The sequence below is a fragment of the Euprymna scolopes genome, chromosome 18 (assembly GCF_053919585.1).
Source record: "Euprymna scolopes isolate OS-2025 chromosome 18, ASM5391958v1, whole genome shotgun sequence".
NCBI classification, from domain to species: Eukaryota; Metazoa; Mollusca; class Cephalopoda; order Sepiida; family Sepiolidae; genus Euprymna; species Euprymna scolopes.
In genome coordinates, this window is record NC_136499.1 from 25,998,933 (window position 1) to 26,021,410 (window position 22,478).

The 22,478-nt window shown below is 31.2% G+C and overlaps 1 protein-coding gene across 3 annotated transcripts in view; it reads right to left on the reverse strand.

The window, feature by feature from the left end:
* LOC145297542 (DNA polymerase subunit gamma-1-like) overlaps window positions 1-22,478 on the reverse strand; it is a 231,559-nt gene that overhangs the window by 50,930 nt on the left and 158,151 nt on the right. For all 3 annotated transcript variants that reach the window (XM_080143503.1, XM_080143500.1, XM_080143504.1), the window contains one exon: window positions 12,465-12,600. In XM_080143503.1, the coding sequence (XP_079999629.1) occupies window positions 12,465-12,600 (136 nt within the window). The remainder of the gene's footprint in view (window positions 1-12,464; window positions 12,601-22,478) is intronic.

Here is a 22,478-nt window from a genome sequence, read left to right on the forward strand (position 1 = left end):
GAATTTGTGGGTTTATAAATAGTAGCAAAACATTTAATACTAGCATTTCAGCCCGGCGTTGCCCGGGCGTTTGGAGGTGTATGTTGAGCAAAAAAAAAAAAAAAATGGTAGTAGGAAAGCAGGCTCGAACCCGTACCATGAAGGAGGAAAAGAACGGGAAAAAACATGACGTCTTTGCTGTTACGACCACCTCCAAACTAGGAGTGATGTAGGTTTTAATTAAGGCAAGACAATCCAAAAGAGGAAATAACTTTCGAAAATATTGGCGAAAAAAGCGACCCCTCCCTTTAGAAAAGTGTCCAGTTGAGGGTGAAGATATTAATGTTTTTAGCCAATGTTTCAATATTTTTCGTCTGAAGGGTCGAGCTTCAAACAATGCTGATTGTTGTGAAAATCCGTCGCCTCTGGCGAAAGTTTTAGACAGACATGCAAACATACATATATAGCTCAAATTTTTTTACCCAAACCGATTAAAACACTTGCCCTATCTCTGAATACTCTTTATGTAAAATTCCAAATATTTAGACCAGAAATTGTCTGAGTAATTTGGAAGAGGCCGCAGAGGTCAATTTTCTTTTTAACTTTGACCCCTATTATGACCCCTTAAAATTTATTGTCTTTGGCTCAAATCAAGTTATTAAGTTAGATCCATGTCTAAGGTACCTATATCTAAAATTTCAATTGCATAGACTCAAAATTGTTGGAGGAGTTTGGTAGAGTTCTCAAAGGTCAAATCGTTGAACTTTGACCCCTTAATCGATAAATTTCTGGCCAAAAACCGATCACATCTATTTTCCCAAATCTGGATATCAAATTTCGAGTCTGTAGACTAAAAATTGACAGAGTTATTGCGTAGGGAAATGTACACAGACACACAGACAGACACTTTCACTTTTATATATATATAGACTAGCATGGGTGCCCGGCGTTGCCCGGGTGTTTGGAGGTGTATGCTGAGCAAAATTTCAAGTGTTTGGACCCCAAATTGTCGGAGGAGTTTGGTAGAGTTCTCAAAAGTCAAATCGTTGAACTTTGACCCCTTAACAGCCAAATTTCTGACCGAAACCCAATCACATCGATTTTCCACAATCTCAGTACCCTGTATATCAAATTTCGAGTCTGTAGACTAAACATTGACAGAGTTATTGCATAGGGAAATGTACATACACAGACACTTTCACTTTTATAGATATATAGATAGACTAATAGATTAAACAAAAATATAGACGTATACATAAATATATATGGAAACAATTTTTTGTTTCCTGTAAACATTTACGCAAATATTATGCAAGGATAAATCATGTAAAATATCTGCATGAATATAATTACACGTAATAGTTAACTAAAGATGATTATCCCATAAGAAAACCGAAAAAACTAATAGGGAATTAATTAAAATGAATGTTTTAAAGAATATGCAAATTAGTTAGATCTTTTGCTAGTGAATGCAATTCCACACGCCATATATAAGAAAATTGTATTTTCTTTTTAAATAAATAAAAAGAAGGGCTTTAATATGAATATCAATACACACAAAAGAAAAATAGATTTATAGGAGTATAGAAGATAGATAGATTAGTTATTTGCCTTGCGAGCCCACAGGTGCAAAAGTAAAAAAATTAAGCAACTTCCCTATGGAGAAATGCAAATAGCATCTAGTATCGCATCGAACAAACAAAAAAGTTAAAAAGAAAGGCACGAATGTGGAATGGAGAATGCAAAGTGGAAAAGGAGGCGAAGAAAAAGTAAACACTTTTAGCGAATTGGTTACAATAAATTGTTACTTTAATTAGCTTGGAATTAACCCTTATAACGCGTGAATGAATTAGTAACCTAAATAAAAGTGTAACACGGCTGATCTCTATCTCTCTCTCTAACTGTTCCTCCCTCGCAATCTCTCTCTGTCTCTCTTTCCCTAATGGAGTAAACAAAATATTATAATTATAAAGTAAAGGAAAAGTAAAAAAAATCAATTGTAGTGTTTTACGTTTGAGCTAAATAAATGAAGACATGAGTAAAAAGAAATATATAGAAATAAAGGAGACGGGAGTGAGTGGAGTGAGAAGCAGTTTTACATAGCTGTGTAATGTCTTGGGTGTCCATTTATGATGAATATAATATCATGAATTGGTTAATTTAATAGCAGAAAAGTCCAGAAAAGCAAAGTTATTGTAGCTATTTAATAAGTAGTAAATGTAAAGCAAAAGAGAAACGAATGGATATGTAAAAAAAAATGGCGGCATGTTTTAAAGCGGCAAACCATTCGCTTAATAGTGGAAGAAACTAATAGCAGAATTTGAGAATGTCTACTTCTCAGCCAATCAGCTGGACCAGATTACAACAAGGGAGAAATTATTTGTGTAGATGAAAGTGATAAGAGTATGCGATATGTATGAATTTAGTAGCCAGTTAATGATGGCGTAGACACAGGAAAGTAGGAAAAAGTATAAATTCATGCGGTGAAGAATGGGGTCATGAGAAGACTTATGGAATAGGGGTAAAATTGGAACTACTTCCTCTGTAGGCTAAGACAATGATGATGATGACACTCCTAGGAATAAATGTAATGTTTTAATATTACAAATTAATGTGTCTAAAATGTCGTTCTATAGTTAAATAAGGTAATGGCTAATAGTGTAAACATAATAAATTTGTATATGCCATCTGTTGTTGTAAACCTATGGTATTTGGGGGGAAAACTGTGCCTCCTTTATTATATATAGGGATTAGTGATTGGATTATTCCAATATTTTTCCCCCGAATCCGATACAATTACTGATTCCATACTAAATTCCAGATTCCGATTGTTTATAACTCTCTGAATATTTAAAAACAGAATTTTTATTAATTCCCGATTACCATAAAAACACGTTAAATATGCAGATATTTTCTCATACATAAAAATACACTTGTGGGGGGGGGGATGATCTATAGATTTTAATTTTACTGGTAGTTTAAAAATCAATAAATATTTTATATTTTATTATTACTACCAGCAGTGGGGGATTTTGCTTTTAAACAAAATCAAATAAAAAGGACAATTAAAAGAATCGTTTTTGGCATCGGAAAATAGACACAAATTTTTCTGATTCTGATACCACCAAAAGTTCAGATTTTCTGATTCCCGATTCCAATTAATTGTCCACGTATAAAACACTTAAAAATACACACTTTTAACTGCATTAAATGTTAACGGAATGTTAATAACATGCATAAATATAAAATGAATCATTCATAGGTTAGAGCTAAATACTACAGTTGATAATGTTAATCCTTTTCTGACTCAGTTTCATGCATATATATATCTGGCTTTATAAACCATTGAATTTATATAGACAACTTCTGTCACCTGCTCATTTTTAAGGTGAATCCTGATTAACCAATACCTCTTCTATGCAAATCATACATCTGAACCACCACTTTACCTCCAAACGTACAAGGGGAGATAAATCAGTTATCTTAATGTCATTTATTGGTAAAAAAAGATTTAGTATTTATCTCCCTCACACTTGAGGAAGATGTGACACTAGGGTCGGAAAGTGGGATTGAAGAGTTAGCACTCCAGAGGAGGAACATTGTGGCCTACAAAAATTGCCTGGCCAGCCCCTACTGGAAATATTCTTATCAAGACTTTCTATGCAATTTAGATAAATGATTTTATGCAAATTACAAACTATTACTTGAGGAGACGCTTATATATAGGCACTAAAAAAAGAACCTTGGACAAGCAGAGTTAAAAAAAAAAAAAAAGTATTTACTGGAAGGATGAAAGGAGCTCAAAAAGAATTTACCAAAAGGACGAGAGGAGCTCAAAAGGAATTAATTGAAAGGAGTGAAAACACTTCTCCTCACCTGTGTTAATTAATTTCTTCAACAAAAAGAACATCTCCAGAACAACCGTTTTGGAAACTATCAAACTGACATAAGTATTACGTTTCATTGTATTTGTATTTTATAATTGAAAATAATTTGTTTTTGAATGCAATAACTTGTTGGTTTTTAATTGCCTTCGTCCAAAAAACGGAAGGTTGTCCTGCTACAAAAGATTGTTCTTTTCTATAAACAAACAACAACAAAAAAAGGTGTTAGAAATTTTCTAACACCTCGTCAACATTCACTGTTAGAGGTTCCTCAGGCGATTAGCAAAAAACTAATCTCTTCCCAAAAAGAGAAGGCAAAGTCTGGGAAGTGAACCTCCTAGGACTATACAAGACCAGCAACACACTCCAACCAATAGGGAAAACGCCATTTCAGAAATGGCATATATTGTTGATTTTGTTGGTGAGGGTAAAAAAAAAAGAGTCACATTTCAGTCAATTCATAAACTCTCTCAAATTTGTCAAAAATCAAATGATTGTCGGATTTTAATGAAATCTTTTGCAATGGAAGAAATTAATTTTATAACGTTTTATTCTTTTGAAAATCTCTTTGTTAGTTTTTTTTGGGTTTTTTTTAACAAAAATAGAAACTTTTTTTAGTGAAGTTGAATATATAGAATGTTAGAATAGAAAATATATTTCTGGTAGACTTCAAATCATTAAATAAACAATTATAATAAAAACTATAGATTAAAACTGACTTCAAAAGAAGAAATCTAAAAATGAATTAGTTTCCATTTTAGCTCAAAATATTTAAAATTTTATGAACATGGCTAGGGTTAAAGTGTAGTGTCTGTTTTGATATTACACTTCATCTTTTCTGTCCTTGGTCAGTGAAGGAGAAAACCTTCAAGACTGAGGTAATTTTTATTCTAATCCAGAATGTCCCTTTTAATGAGAGTGAAATTACTCCCCCACATAAAAAATTGACCTTGTGTCTAACTTTGCCCTCGAGGGGAGGCAAGTAAGTAGGGACAACGAAGAATTAATGGGGTTTTTTTTTTTTTTTTGTTACAAATGAACTAAATTTTCATTACAATCTGATATATAACACCATAACAAATGTATTCTTGGCCTTCAGCCCAAGATCACAGTGTAGTATCTGTTCTGATGCTACACTTCACCTTTTCAGTCCTCGGTCAGTGGAAGAGAAATCCTTCATGACTGAGACAGTTTTTATTTTTGTTCCTATCCAGAGTGCCCCTTTTTAGGAAGCTGGATTTTCCCCACATTAAAAATCGACCTTGTATCTAACTCTGCCCTCGTGGGAAGGCAAGTAAATAGGAACAAATGCACTCTTAAAAGTGAGCAAAAATTTACTTGAATAGAAAAACTTTTATTGTATTTTTATACAATAAAACGTATGACTAATACTACAATGTGTGCTATTATCAGGTGTCCTAAATCATAATGGAAGCAAAATAAGTTTTAGGAAAATTGAAGTACATATTACCAAATGAGTAAAACTTATTGCTTTATCTGTTTGCAGCAGTCGCAAACGAAGACTTATTTTCTCTTGTTGAGAAATGTGCCTGCTAAGGGATTTGGTCACACACTAACCAATTGGCTTGCAGGTATCTATCCTTGTAACAGAGTGTGGGCAGACATATGCAAATGCGTGTGAAATTACGTCACCGGTAGGGAAAAAGAATGACTATAAAAAGGATGATCATGTTAGAGATGTGGATGACATTCAAGAGCACGTTCAGAATCACATTTTATTCAGGAAAGTACTTGGAAATAAATGTATTTGTTACAAAAAAAAAAAAAGGAGTTGAGTTATTACTTTGTCTTATGTCCCTTGTGATGTACTCTGTCTACAATGTTTGGGTTTAAGTGCTTAAACGTGTGTAAGGTTACATGCCTTTTGGGAATCATAGTCGGTCAGCAGAGAGAACCCTGAAAGCAACGGGAAAAGACATCTCCCCTCCTCCTCTCTCTCTACTGGACATTTAAGCATGGACTATTTTTGCATAAAGATAATTGCCAACAGACTTTCGATAGTCCAAAGAACGTTTTCTTCACTAAAACACCATCAAATTTTTTTCCACCTTCCATACCAAACAGTGTAAGTAATTGAATAATTGAAGTTTTCGTTACATGCTAATAAGATATAGGAGTTGGTCTTAACACCTCACTGATAAGACCCGTTCTTATATATTTATTGGTTGGTAGTTGCAATAATGATGTGACTTAAGTATATTAACACATGTTTTTAACATGCTTGGTATGCTTATTAACCAAGTAATAAAAAAAACATGGCATATTATGTGTGCTATAATAGCTTAGTTAAAATTCTTATATGTAGCTGATAATGGCTTTCCCTGGAGTCCGGGTTACAGTAAGTCTCCTAGTTATTCCAGTACTTTCTGTTCCATTAATAATGTAACTTACTTGGAGTTCTCACTTTTTTCTTTTTCTTCTTTTATATTTTATTATTATTATCTTTATTATTATTAATAATAATAATAATAATAATAATAATAATAATAATATTCTCTATATAAATAAAACAGTGGATATATAGAGATGTGTATGTGAAAATATTTAACTGATAAACTCTTAAACTACTGGTCGCATAACACTTAAATTAGCAGGGAATAGTAATAATACACCAACGATGGTTTATAAACGAGTAAAATCTTTGTTTGAATGGATAAATAACGCATACAAAAATATATCGACAAGTTAAAATGCATTAATTTCAACTTGTCGACATATTTTTATTAATTCTTTGCAAATTCATTCATAGCTTGAAGTGGTTTAATTTCAAATCTTCCTTATCTATCTGTCGATAGTTCAAATAGCAGGGATGCAGCTAGAGCACTAAATGTTTTGATTTCAATTCTAGCTGATGGCACCCAAGTCATTTTTTTTTTTTTTTACTTTTGAAATCAGTAATATTTATTAGGTACAATAGAATATTCGTTAGAGAATTGATTCTGTAATAATAAATACGAAATCTGCATAAATTAAAATATATTTAAGTGTATTTTATGTCCGGCCAAGGCTGGGCATCCCCCACAATTATTATTATTATTATTATTATTATTATTATTATTATTATCTTTTCTCTATGTATCTATCTACTTCAACTAGTATATTAAAAGGAACTATGTCTGTGTGTGAGATTCCTAAATAGCTGGGCTGATTTTTTTTTAAATTTCACACAAATGTACTTCATGTGCCTGGCAGTGTTTTTAGATAGGTGTTGTAGAAAATCAACAGTAGGTTCTTTGCTATGGTAGGGATGCGTTCAAAATGAATGTTTCTGTTTGAAGCACAATTGAACCATGATACTTGATATTTGCATTTTAAACTTTAATTTAATCCATTATATTAAAATAATTTTTATAAAATCAAAAGCAGGTTCTCTACAGTGCAATATAGACTACAATGCATTGTGGATTAAGTAACTGCGGGGAGGATTGAAAAATGGGCGATTTTACCGATTTTGATGACATTAAAATATGGGAGGGTGAAACATTCGTTGATTCTCATTCATTCCCTGGCAACGTCGAGTCTTCCTGCTAGTTATTATTAACTAGCAGGGTTAACTTATTAACTAGCGAGGCGAGGGCGGTTTTGCCCGGTCGTAAAATATGCTTAAATATGATATTTTAATTTGTCCAGATTTTGTATATATTAATACAGAGCTGTGATTTCAAAAATAAAAAAAAAGTATTTGGGTGCCATCAGCTAGAATCGAAACCGAAAGTAAAACTAGTAAAACTGTAGTATTCAAAGCTGGTGACGTTACCACTGTACTAATGTGACACTCATACGAACTGATTAAAAATAAACTAAGATGTACAAAATGTATAACGATTTTTTTTTTTTTCAAATTTGACCTCTTTTTGACCACTTAAAAACTATTTTAACCGGTTAAAGACTCATGAAAGAACGGTCCATAAAAATCCAATCATTTGATGCCCCTAGCGCCGCTCTGCGACTTTTAGTTTCAGAAGAGATAGAGTTTGAAAATATGGAGACAGACAGACAGACATACATACATAGTGAGTTTTATAAATTAGATATTCTTCTTCACCACCACCGATACTAGGAGTTCTTACACCAACCGTTAGCAATGATTTTTCATTTTTAATTACCGGTGGCTTTATGTGGAGTCTGAGTGATGGTCTAGTACTCCTCATTACATAATAATGTGATGCTAGTTTGAATGAGATTTTTCCACTCAAAAATCTCATCATCGCAGGCATTCTATAAAATTCTCAAAAATAATTAAGAATATTTATGATCTAGATACTAATTACAACTGCTAATTACAACAAACAATTATTCAGTTATGTATCAATTTAAGATTAGCTCTATGTTGGCAATAATACTTAGGAATAATTGTAAACTGAACAGTAACTGATTAAAAGAACGAACTAGTGGATATCACTGAAAAGGGTCATTTAGTGCATGCAGCGTTATTCAAAATTGGATTGGCTTTAGTTTATTTGAACACAGTTTTGTGTTGCGTTCTAATTTTTGCTTTATATTCTCCTATTAATCTGTTTTGTTTTCATGAAACCATTTTATGTAAGGAGCTAAAAAAATGAAAATAAAAAATATTACTTCAAGGTCAAAAATTAACCAACGATAAATGTTAGATGGATAGATTCTGATTCAGAAAAGTAGAATTATATTTAAAAGAGAGCAAATCAATAGTATCATCAAATGTACTTTTAAAACACAAGTAATGTATGTCAATGGGTCTTGTATCATATGTAGCTTTAATCAAAATTTCATTGACTTTATTTTATTTTTATGGAAATCGCTCTAAACAAGGCATGAAGCCACTTGATGGAAGGAGCTAAAAAAAATATTACTTCAAATAAAAAAATTAGCCAGCGTTAGATGAATAGATTCCAACTTAGAAAACAGCAATTTTTCCCTCATTGTCAGAAACCTCACTCATGGAATGTGAAGATTAACAGACAAAATAAGGGGAGTGAGAGTTACTTTAGATATTGTTTTATTTAAACACAATTTTATGTTGCGCTTTCTTTTTCTTTTTTTTTTTTTTTTTTTTTTTTTTGCTTTATGCTTTTCTACTAATCTGCTTTTGTTTTATTTTTGTGTTTTTGCTTTATTTTAACCTTTTATTAATGGTGTTTATTTTCTAAGGTCTTCTTCCACGGCCACCATCAGAGATGTTGGAGTTCTCACCATTTGCAGGCATTTTAATCATTTTCTCATTTTTGGTTTCCCATTCCAGTTTTCATCTCGAGACCCCCCCTTTTTCTGTTTCATGCTTGTCTATAATCCCCCTCCCCTCCTTCATCCAAATTGCTTTCAATTTTTTTGTCTGCTTTACCCCCCCCCCAATCCATTTTCTCCTGTATATTTAATGCTTGATGTTTGGATAGACCTTTATTTTTCCTTTCACAAATCGGCGTCTTATTTAAAATCTATAACAATATTCATTTTTCCCCTCCCCGTTTTTCTTTTCAATTTCATACTTGCCTATGATCCTGCCTCATGAACAATATTGTTGATCCTACATCATATTGCTGTCAGCACGTCAAGAGCTGATCTTGAAAGACGAAATCCATATTGCTAGTCACTAAGTAGATTTCTTTCGCTAGGGTGATTGACAACAGATTCAAATAACTTACTCATGATGCACAGAAGATTGATCGGTCTGTACTAAGTTGCAGAACAGAAAACTGGTTATCAGTATTTGTATATGTTGGACCAACCAACGACATTCCCCAAAGAAAATATTTTACTTATCAATCGTATACATAGTTATGATCCCCCTCCTCCTCAAACTTATTACACACACCAATCAAAAAATAGGATTACTTTTATGTTTTTCATTGATAATAAGGAATAATAATTTGAATATTGGTGAATGTTCGTGTATATAATGGTTGACTTATATCTTAGGAATCTCACAGCCTAGAGAAAAGAAAGTACGACAGTATTTGGGATCGGCAAGACAAATGGAAATAAGTGAAAACTATTTTTGTTCCTTAAGTATCCAGAAAGTTGTTTCTCTATAATTCATGATAGCTCAACAGAAAAAAAACAAAAATACTTGCAATGGGTCCAGCAATGATACAATATGATTTAATTGGTAAAATTTTTATGAATTTGTACATTGAAATTGATCAACTACTCATTCAAAACCATATATTTCCTGATTCAGTTTATCATAAAGATCTATTGACTCAGAAGTTGGACCCCTTTTACTATATCCAAATTATCTCCCCTGGATCACACTAACCAACGAGAGAATCCACTTTATACTTCTGTAAACCCAAAATATATTTCTACTCAATTTGGGGGATTATGAAGCCAGTCTCTTTCTTGACTGGATTTGAGTTTGACTGGTCTCCATCTTAGCCCAGTTTTCAGTTTTGACGCCATTTCCCATCAGACACCATTCACGTTATGTAAAAAAAATAATAATGAATAAATATAACATTCTATGTAACACGTTAAATCATATAAGAATACAAGAAAAATATCCCAGAATGAATGAAATTCCCTGAACAGAATAGCTTTGCACTAATTTTATGTTCAAATCAAGTTTAAAATAATGTTAAGTAAACATTACATCTAGAATTCTTGCTCCATTTTTTATTGAATTCTTTCACTTGATTTTAATTCTAGAAAATGTCCTAACTTTAATGGGTTTTAAGACGAACTTGAAATTATTAAAGATATCCTGTTTAATTGAAGCACCAACATTTTAAATTTGAATGCAAATCTAAAATATGAATTTTCAAATGAAAAGAGCACCCGTATTATGCCCCCAAAAATTCCTTAAAATACTCAACAAAAAAAATGCAAAATTTGAAAAATATCTATTAATTGTCATCGAATACAGTGTAATTATTTCACAATAATCAAAGGTATCTGATTTTTCATGAAGGAGCTTTGCATGAAACTAAATAAAGCCAAATATAACACAAACAAGTTATGTTAAATATAGCTCCTATTACTTACATGTCATGTTAAATATAGTTTATATTATACACATGTCATGTTAAATATAGCTCCTATTACTTACATGTCATGTTAAATATAGTTTATATTATACACATGTCATGTTAAATATAGTTTATATTATACACATGTCATGTTAAATATAGTTTATATTATACACGTCATGTTAAATATAGTTTATATTATACACATGTCATGTTAAATATAGTTTATATTATACACATGTCATGTTAAATATAGTTTATATTATACACGTCATGTTAAATATAGTTTATATTATACACATGTCATGTTAAATATAGTTTATATTATACACATGTCATGTTAAATATAGTTTATATTATACACGTCATGTTAAATATAGTTTATATTATACACATGTCATGTTAAATATAGTTTATATTATACACATGTCATGTTAAATATAGTTTATATTATACACGTCATGTTAAATATAGTTTATATTATACACATGCCATGTTAAATATAGTTTATATTATACACATGTCATGTTAAATATAGTTTATATTATACACATGTCATGTTAAATATAGTTTATATTATACACATGTCATGTTAAATATAGTTTATATTATACACGTCATGTTAAATATAGTTTATATTATACACATGCCATGTTAAATATAGTTTATATTATACACATGCCATGTTAAATATAGTTTATATTATACACATGTCATGTTAAATATAGTTTATATTATACACATGTCATGTTAAATATAGTTTATATTATACACATGTCATGTTAAATATAGTTTATATTATACACATGTCATGTTAAATATAGTTTATATTATACACATGTCATGTTAAATATAGTTTATATTATACACGTCATGTTAAATATAGTTTATATTATACACATGTCATGTTAAATATAGTTTATATTATACACGTCATGTTAAATATAGTTTATATTATACACATGCCATGTTAAATATAGTTTATATTATACACATGTCATGTTAAATATAGTTTATATTATACACATGTCATGTTAAATATAGTTTATATTATACACATGTCATGTTAAATATAGTTTATATTATACACGTCATGTTAAATATAGTTTATATTATACACATGCCATGTTAAATATAGTTTATATTATACACATGCCATGTTAAATATAGTTTATATTATACACATGTCATGTTAAATATAGTTTATATTATACACATGTCATGTTAAATATAGTTTATATTATACACATGTCATGTTAAATATAGTTTATATTATACACATGTCATGTTAAATATAGTTTATATTATACACATGTCATGTTAAATATAGTTTATATTATACACGTCATGTTAAATATAGTTTATATTATACACATGTCATGTTAAATATAGTTTATATTATACACGTCATGTTAAATATAGTTTATATTATACACATGCCATGTTAAATATAGTTTATATTATACACATGTCATGTTAAATATAGTTTATATTATACACATGTCATGTTAAATATAGTTTATATTATACACATGTCATGTTAAATATAGTTTATATTATACACATGTCATGTTAAATATAGTTTATATTATACACATGTCAATCAACACACACAAAGGTCAAAGCAAAGACTTACCATGTATTTTAGCAAAATGGGAATCTCCGATGACAGAAGCGATCCACAATTCTTGGGAATCTACATCAGCACCAACAAAACAATATCCAGGAGGGGACTGAACCATGGCTTTCAGTTCACTTCCAATCCGATCATTCTGTAAAGTTATGCAACATTATGTTTTATAAAATCACTAGCTATATCTATCTGGAGTTGCTCGGGAACGTTTTTATTTACAATTTTTTTTTTTTTTTTCGAAGTACTATTTTTTTTTTGTTTCAAACAAAAGGAAGTAACTATATTGATGAATACAGAGTAACATCCCTTTGTTATACTGGAGAAGGAATTAAATAAAAATGAATTCTGTTATTCTTGACAAAATGCTGCAGTAATCTACTAAAAGAACTGACGAATCAGAATCAAATATCGATCTTGTAAAAAAAAAAAATTATTAATAATAAAAATGAGAAAAAGACTGACTTTATTTTATATTAGTGTTGCGACGATTAATGAGAATCGGGAATCCTAAAAATCAGAACATTTTGAAGTATAGGAATCGGAAAAATATGTGCTTAGTTTTCTGATGCTGAAAACAATTCTTTTAATTGTCTAATTTTTTGTTTATTAAAAATTTAATTTTCCATAACTAGTAGTAATGAAAAAAGGTGATTAATATTTATTGATTTGAAACTACCAATAAGATTAAAATCCATAGATCACCTCAAAAGTGTATTTTTACATTTGTAAAAATATATGCATATATTACATGGAGTTTTGTGGCAATATGAAAAAAGTTTTTTTTTAAAATACTCTATAACTTTATATTTAGAGATTTTAAAAGAATCAGAATTGGTAATTGTATTGGAATTGAGAATTTAAGACAGAATCGGGAATTGTATCAGAATCAGGGAAAATATTGGAATTGTTCCATCATTATGTTATATGCAATGGTTTTGTTTAGATGTGTCCAAGAATCTATACAAGTACAGAGTTGAGCAGCAAGATGTCTGTTCACATTATATTTAAATTTCTGCAAGTCAGTACAGTTGGGGAAGCAGGAAACAGGTAGAGAAGGAAAGTAGGAAGCTCTCTGACATCTGGGGATCTCTATACAGAAAGGATGGAATCTTGTTGCTTGGTGGGTTTGTTGGGAGTATTTACATCAGGAGGGGGGTACAAATGCTATGTGTTTGTCAGAGCCCATTATATTAAAGAACTTGTAAAACAAAAAAAAAAGGATGCAACATTGTGGTGATGAGACGCAGGTTGGAGCTTGGTTGGCAGTGCAGGACCTCTTACATTTTTGAATGAAATCAAAAGGAAACTAATAATGGCAATGGTTTTAGAGGTATGCAAATAAAAATGTTAATTACCTGAGATATAGCACCATCTCAGTTGTCTTGATTTAGCCGTCGGCTCAAAAACTCAGATTGTCATTCAAAAATATTTAATAGTGTTTTGCTTAAATCAAAACAGAAAAATTCTACTTTATGACCTTTTCTTTTTAATGGACATTCGTAAAAATGATAAAAAAAATATATGGAACCGATTATTTCATATAAAATAAAACTTTGCAGAAAAAGAAAAAGTTCCTATTTACTTGTTTTCCATGAACGTAAATTCAGACATGCGCTCAGGTTTTAATGTGGAGAAAATACAGCTCCCTGCCATAAAAAAAAATAAATAAATAAAAACATTACTCTGAATCGAAAAAAAAATTTAAATTGTCTCAGTCTAAAAGGATTTCTCTTTTGACAGATTTAATTTCGATTCTAACTTGACGGCTGGCTACAAGTCAGGATTGGTTGGTTGTTTTTGTTTTATGGCATATCAACCTTTTTCAGGTTATTTAATGCCGAATCTAGTTATTTTAAGGAACGATTTTTAATGGAGTATATTTTTTTTTGAAGTCAGATTCTATTTAACCTATAGTTGGGACCCTAACAGGTACTACCACTCTGGGTCAGAGTGGACCTGGGAGCAATGGCAATTAAAGGGTGGCTCCACACTCCCTAAGGCCTGCAAGGTGGGACCTCACCATCAGATATAGTTTTAGGTTATATCCAGGACCGCACAGGTCAGGAAGACATCTTAAAAAAAGCAACAAAAACAATCATAAGACAGAAGAGCACAAAAAATAAGAAAAATCAGAGAAGTAATAAATCACACGTCAAAATCAATCAACTGTTTGCAACCTTGTCAGCATTTATGAGTTTCTGTAAAACTGTTAAGTCATTCATCATCGTTTTTTTTTTTTTTCGTAAATAAACTGAAACAATTAACAACTTGATTCAGGCCAAAAAGAAAAGAAAGGAATTGAGAATTGTTAACTTACTTTTGCATTTTTAGATGTGTTTATGTGTGTGCATGTATAATACAAATAAATAAATAAATAAAGGGGGGTCTCTAGTCAGTCATAGACTCTTCTTAATCTGTGTATATATATATATATGTGTGTGAATAAAAAGGAAAAACCTAAAAGAGTAAAAACAAAAATAAAATCAACGTTTCGTCCCCATTTCAGGGGACATCATCAGGATTTCTAGGCGAGGATGTACAGGAAAGACGGTCATATCACATGCGAAAGAGGAGAAGTTTAGTTCCCTTTCTTTTCAGAACAGAAAGAGAACTAAACTTCTCCTCTTTCGCATGTGATATGATCGTCTTTCCTGTACATCCTCGCCTAGAAATCCTGATGATGTCCCCTGAAATGGGGACGAAACGTTGATTTTATTTTTGTTTTTACTCTTTTAGGTTTTTCCTTTTTATTCACATAACGTCTAAAGCATCATTTATATCTTGCTTTATTTTATTCATATATATATATAATAGCAGGGACGCCTGGCATTGGCCAGTCATAAAATATGCTTAAATATTTTCATTTACACAGATTTAATATTTATTTTTATAGTCAATTATTTCGTATTATATTGCACCCAATAAATAGTCATGATTTCAAAAGTAAAAAAAAAAGAAAAAAAATATGATTTGAGTGCTGTCAGCTAGAATCGAAACCGAAACCAAAACATAACAAAAAATAGTTTCATGATTGAAACTGTCCATAAAGTTAAGCAAAGACTGAAGTTTATTTGTATTCAATATGGTTGGAATGTGGAAAAGAGTGTGAATTTTGTTAAATACAAGCTGTTTTCTTATGACAACAATGTTTTTTAGTAGATAAAATGCAAGGGAGGGCGGTTGGGCTGTCCACACAATTATATATATATATATATAGTAATTTATAAAATATATATGGCGATTAAGCTACACTGAATATTCTGCATTTCATCCACTATCGGATTCGTCAGGCTTATGCGCGAATTCTGTGTTTGCTTCTTGTTTTTATATATGTTAAGAAGTTCTAGTTCGCCAATCAGCTTTCTAGTATCCACCGCGCCTCTTCCTATCAGCCAATGGGCATGCATTTTATCGAACAAAGGATCTGTTTTAGAACTAAGTTAGTGGTTTATGGTAGATCTTTTCCTTCCTTTTTTTTTTTATATATATATATATATAAATATACCTATGTGTACACACATACATATACATATATATATATATATATATATATGTGTGATCGTTTATGCATATTCATGTTTATTTAATTTATTTATTTGTTTGTTTTCCATTGTTATTGCTAGTTTTAAAGCTATTTTGTATCACTATCCTAGAGTAAGTTTTATTTTGTGAACACAGTTGTTTGCTATTTCTCGTCTACAGTTTAATAGATTTTGAGGTTCTTTAAAGTACAGGATAGCAAATTTTTCAAGGAGGCATAATTCACATGGGTCTTCTAAATGTCTGCACGTGGTAGCTTGTCTCATTATTTTCCATTCGACTACCGGCGAATGTCCGCTTTCTTTGAGTTCCCAGTATTTATTTGCTAGTGTTGTTTTTATACCGTGTTTTTTTATTTTTGAATGTACTTTTGTGGTCATAGTATCGGGTTTTGAAATCTAAGGAAGTTATGCCTATGTAATATTTCTTGTTATTCGGGTTTTCTTTCGCAAATATTGTTGCTTGATAAACTACACTTTTTGTTAGACATTTATTTTGGACTGGGCAAAGTGTGCAGTGTCTACAATTGCATTTATCTTGTTCGTTATTAGTATATTTATTTATGGTATGGTTGTTCTTGTCCGGGGTTGGTTTGTTATTATTATTATTGTTATCATTATTATTATTATTATTATTATTATTATTATTATTTCTACTAGTGTTGGTTTTATTTCTGTCATGGTGTCTACTTTTTTATTGTTTATTTTGTTGTTGTTTACATTGTTTTCATTTAGTATTTTGTTATTATGTGCTTTGATTATCATCTCTAAATTTTCGCAACAACTGTAAGATAACTTCAAGGTATTTTTATTGAATATTTTGTGTAAGGGGTTGGTTGCGGAAAAGTGTTTTTCAAGGAGATCTAGAAATTTCTTGCCAAGTTTTGTTTTTAACATTTGATTGTATGGGGCTGTATACCAAATTATAGTTCTTTTTCTTCTATTTTTAATTTTATTATAGTTGTTGGTGTTTTGTTGCTTATATTTGATATCAATATTTTTGTATCCACTATTTTTTAGGGCTGTTTCGTAGATATTGGTTGACCTGTTAAATGCATTTTCATCGCTTGAGTTATTACTGAGTCTACTTACGATCGAGTTAGGAATGTGTTTTATAATTGATGGTGGGTGGTTGGACTTAGGGTTTACGTAAATTGGAGTAGCGTTATCTTTTAAGTATGGTTCATATGTGTTTTTATCTAAGTTTAACGTGACGTCCAGGAAGTTTGTTATTTTTTTATGTTAGCTGATATGTCCGCTTTTAGGCCTAATTTTTTCATTTCTTTGCGTATGATTTTCTTAAAGTTTTCTCCCTTGACTTTGTTGGAGTTTTTTATTATAGCTAGTCCGTCACCTCTATATAGACCGATATCCATAGTATCGAATATGCTTGTGAGGGTATATAGAATGAATAATCCCACAAGATCCGATGCCTCTGCAGAGTCTCTGGCACCCATATATATATATATATATATATATATATATATATATATATATATATATACTTGCAAAAACCAAAACCACAAGGTGAAAGATAGCATCATATATTTGTTTGAATATTACAATTGTTTCGACATCAATCAGACAATTTAAAATTTTATGTCATTTAAAAATTTTTGTGGTAAACATCTCATCAGATCAGTTGAAAAAAAAATACAGGGTTATCTTATTACATTTTCATTCTTTAATCCACAACCGAGAAATTGGAGAATTTTTTTTTTTATGTGCCCCTATTTTCGTATATCTGTTCTAAATTACAGCGAGAATTGCTAAATCTAGACTATTTTGAAACCAGAAAGATTCTGAATTAATGAGGTTTATGGTTTATTAATTTAATTTATTATTTTTTGTGTTTTATGGGTTGTTCAATCTCAAGAAGTTCGGTTGGATCTTAGCGTTCAATCTAAATTCAAAATTTCATATGGAAAGTTTCATATTTTGTGTGTGTGTGTGTGGGGGGGGGGGGTTTCAGTGTTACATTTCGATTTTAATTTTAACCAAGGAGTTACTGCAATGTGAATGTTTTCTGTTTACAGAAATGTCAGTCATGTTGCTTAATGATTGAATCAATTTACATGGCTTAAATTCTTATTGATATATGTACATTGCCATTGGCTAATAAATTTTAATACACTACACCTTTGGAAAAATCTTATCTAATATATATAGTGTGAAACGATAAAGTTGTCACCCTTGATTCCATTTCCATTTGATTAAAACAAGTTTTCTTTTTTTGTTGCAGACCATCTACTAGTTGGCCAGTTGTGTACAAATCCCAAAAGCGATTGGAGCCTTCTATCATGTCTGAAAGTGACACAATGTTCAAGGAGCAAGATCAGAGATGTGTCACTGTATAACTCATGCTCTCTACCGATCCAAGTTATGACAACAGGACCATTGCCAGCACCCTCAAAATAAGGGTCTAGATAACAGGGATTTGCCCAAGGTGATGAAAATAGTTTCTGGCCACGGTTACGGTCTTTGATGTGGTTTCAAGTGAGCACCACATCATGTCACCTCACATCTTTGAAGTCGGCTTGAAAGTCAACACCAAAGTGTACCTGGATGTAATGAAGAGTATGGTGATCCCCTGGTGCAATCAGGTGGCCGCTGGCAGATCCTAGGTGTGGTAGTAGGACTCAACGTTGGTCCACAAGTCCAAAGAGATCCAGGCTTGGCTTTAGAAGAAGTGCTACGACTTAGTACACTTTTCTCACTGCCCCTTCTTCTCCCCTGACCTGAAACTGTTGGACTATTTCATTTGGTCATATGTTGAGAACATCACAAACATTCCCACAACACCAAAGCCAGCCCGATCGTCACCATCCTCCGAGTATTCACCAAGCTCCCACCGGTACTTGTGGAAAAGGCATACTCCCAGTTCCAGGCCCTAATCAAAGCAGTGATTGAGGCTGAAGGTGGTTACATTGAATAGTTGTCAGCTCTACTACATAATCAAGTTACATGAATTGATTTTTTTTCAATAAATGTTTTAAAATAAAGCCGTAATGTTGTTTCGTTTAAGAGAACAATTTTATTGTTCTACCCTGTAAATATCAAAGTCTTGACAGAAATGGAATAGGAACAAAAGAAATTATTCAAGATTACAACAGAAATGGAATAGGAACAAAAGAAATTATTCAAGATTACAACAGAAATGGAATAGGAACAAAAGAAATTATTCAAGATTACAACAGAAATGGAATAGGAACAAAAGAAATTATTCAAGATTACAACAGAAATGGAATAGGAACAAAAGAAATTATTCAAGATTACAACAGAAATGGAATAGGAACAAAAGAAATTATTCAAGATTACAACAGAAATGGAATAGGAACAAAAGAAATTATTCAAGATTACAACAGAAATGGAATAGGAACAAAAGAAATTATTCAAGATTACAACAGAAATGGAATAGGAACAAAAGAAATTATTCAAGATTACAACAGAAATGGAATAGGAACAAAAGAAATTATTCAAGATTACAACAGAAATGGAATAGGAACAAAAGAAATTATTCAAGATTACAACAGAAATGGAATAGGAACAAAAGAAATTATTCAAGATTACAACAGAAATGGAATAGGAACAAAAGAAATTATTCAAGATTACAACAGAAATGGAATAGGAACAAAAGAAATTATTCAAGATTACAACAGAAATGGAATAGGAACAAAAGAAATTATTCAAGATTACAACAGAAATGGAATAGGAACAAAAGAAATTATTCAAGATTACAACAGAAATGGAATAGGAACAAAAGAAATTATTCAAGATTACAACAGAAATGGAATAGGAACAAAAGAAATTATTCAAGATTACAACAGAAATTTCTGAAAGAATAACATAAAAGATACGCAGCAGATATGGTGTATCAAAATGTGGTTATCCTTACAAAACTGGATGCAAGAAACTTTCGATCATTACCCTTCGTCTGTCCAAAAATACAGGATAAAAAAAATGATTTCTCAGAATGAAGGTAAACAAATAGTTCTCAACCAACGATTGCCATGGTCAATAACACATTACCTGAGAGCTCATCTTTCAAACTCCTCGGCCTAACATTCACAGGCAACACAAATTGGAACAAATACATTGAGGATATTGCCAAATCTGCTGCATCTACCATGCTATCTTTACAAAGCAACAATTCGCTCATGCATAAACTATTGTTGTCACATCTGGGCTGGTGCATCATGGCAAAAAAAAAAAAATTAAATAAATAAGAGTCAAATATTATCAGCCAAGCTTAAACCTCTGTCCCATCATCGCAATGTCACATCCCTGTATCTGTTTTACAAGTACTTTAATGGGATGCACTCTGATGAACTCATAGCACTTGTGCCCTCTCGATGTACATACTCTCAACTACCCCGACAAGTACCAAAATTTAAGCCTTCAGTGTTGAGATCCCTAAATGCCAGAAAGTCTTCTACTCTAATAATTTCTTCTCTCAGGCTGCTAAAATTTGGAATTCCTTCTGTTTTCTGCTTCCTTGAGTGTACAAACCTGTAGAAGTCTAAATGTAATGTGAACAGACATCTTCTTAACAACTCCCCTTAATCCTTTGTTAGACATGCTCCCAAATAGTAACCCTTTATATTCCAAGTGGAAACATGCCTTGTTTGAGGTTAAAAAAAAAAAAATTTTTTTAAATAAAATTTTTTTTTAAATTTAAAAGAAGAAAATCATTAATTTGCATAACACATTTTTGATTAACAATTTGGTTCAGTCCACAATTGAACCAGGTTCTCTTACTGAAAAAAATTTTTGGGCACTTGTACAGTTTAATAAAGACATTAAAAAATTAAAAAATCGAAAAAAGGTTATATTGTACATATACGTTTTGGACTGAAGATCTGAGAAAAAATTTCACTTAATTTGATTGAGTAGTTTTTTTTTTTACAGCGGAAAAACATGTTTTTATGATAGCACGTTAAAGGTAGACATTTTTTAATTTTTTTTAACACACCAGGTGGAGATAACTCAGTTTAAAGCGCCGACACTCCCTTCCCATCTTTAGTACTAGCTTTTCTTCCTAGCAATCGAACCTTTTGCTCGGTATCATAAATTGTTTTTTCGCTGTAAAAAAAAAATAAATAAAAAAAAACTACTTGATGAAATTAAGTGAAATTTTTTTTTCAGACAACTTCATTCCATAACGGATATGTACAATATAACCTTTTTTCGATATTTTCATTTTTTAATGTCTTCATTAAACTGTACAAGTACTTTTTTTAATAAATAAGTAGTCTTTTCTTGTTAACAGATTTAATTCTTACTCTAGTAGCAGAGGAAACTTTTGGGGTTTTTTGTCCTCATTCAATTGCACTCCTTTATAGGATTCGCAATGTAGATTCAAGTGAATCCCTTATCTTATTGGGCACATGATGCAGACTAGTTGTGGCCCTTGGCTGATCTAAACAAGGTTAAATAGAAACAAGACATACTGATAACCGAACTCATGTTGTCTAGTGTTCAAATAAGATGGAATGTATAATTATAATGCTTTGGAGATATATTCCTATATAAAGTTAAAGAACTGACATTATCCATTAGCATTACTCATGGCAGTATACAAAAATGATATCATATATACGGAGGCAAGGTAATTATGGTAATAAGATTTGCCTGAACTTTGATAGAAACGATCAACAGACGTGTAATATAAGCTATAATAAACTTGTAACCTAAAAAGTAGGTTCTCTTTCCCTTCTTCTCTCCCACTTTATGAAGATTACCATTATGAAATGATATCAGCATAATGACATAAATAACTAATTATAATGTAATTAATTGCAAGGGGAAAGTGGAGTGCAACTCAATAAACCTAACGTTTCTTAACCTGATGAGCACTTGTTCACTGATTCATTTCAGCAACAAATCCGGATATAAGAAATAAGTTATGATGCTAAATGGACAAATGTTCCGGAGTCAGACACTTGCTTGATATAAAATACTCACATACAAAACGCTTATGCTACATAGTACAATTAATTTCATACCAAGGCTCAGTGCTCAAAAATGGTTGCCTCTACTTGTTTTAAAGGCTTATAATAAATAGGTTTTTTTTTCAATGGCTAAAAGATTTTTAAAAGATTGATGATGATGATGAACAATAACTTTGTAGGAAAAATGGTTATTCATGAGTCGCATCTTCCACTTGATGTGGATTGCAAACTCATGTGACTTATTCTTTGCCATTCCTTCCGATCCCGGGCAAGTTGGTTGATGGACGCCCAACTGTTGAGAGATGTCCAATCAAAAACATTTTCTCTCCTTGGCTTTCCTCTGCTCCTTTTGCCTTCTAACATATCCTCAAAGCATAATTTTGACAGACCAGTGGTTGATCATTTGACATGACCAAAATGTTTAAGGGTTTTACTTTTGATTTTATCAAATAGAGGAGGTAAGGAAGTATGACAGAGGATGGACATTTTGTTTTTTTCGATCAGACAATATCCAGTAATTATCTCGA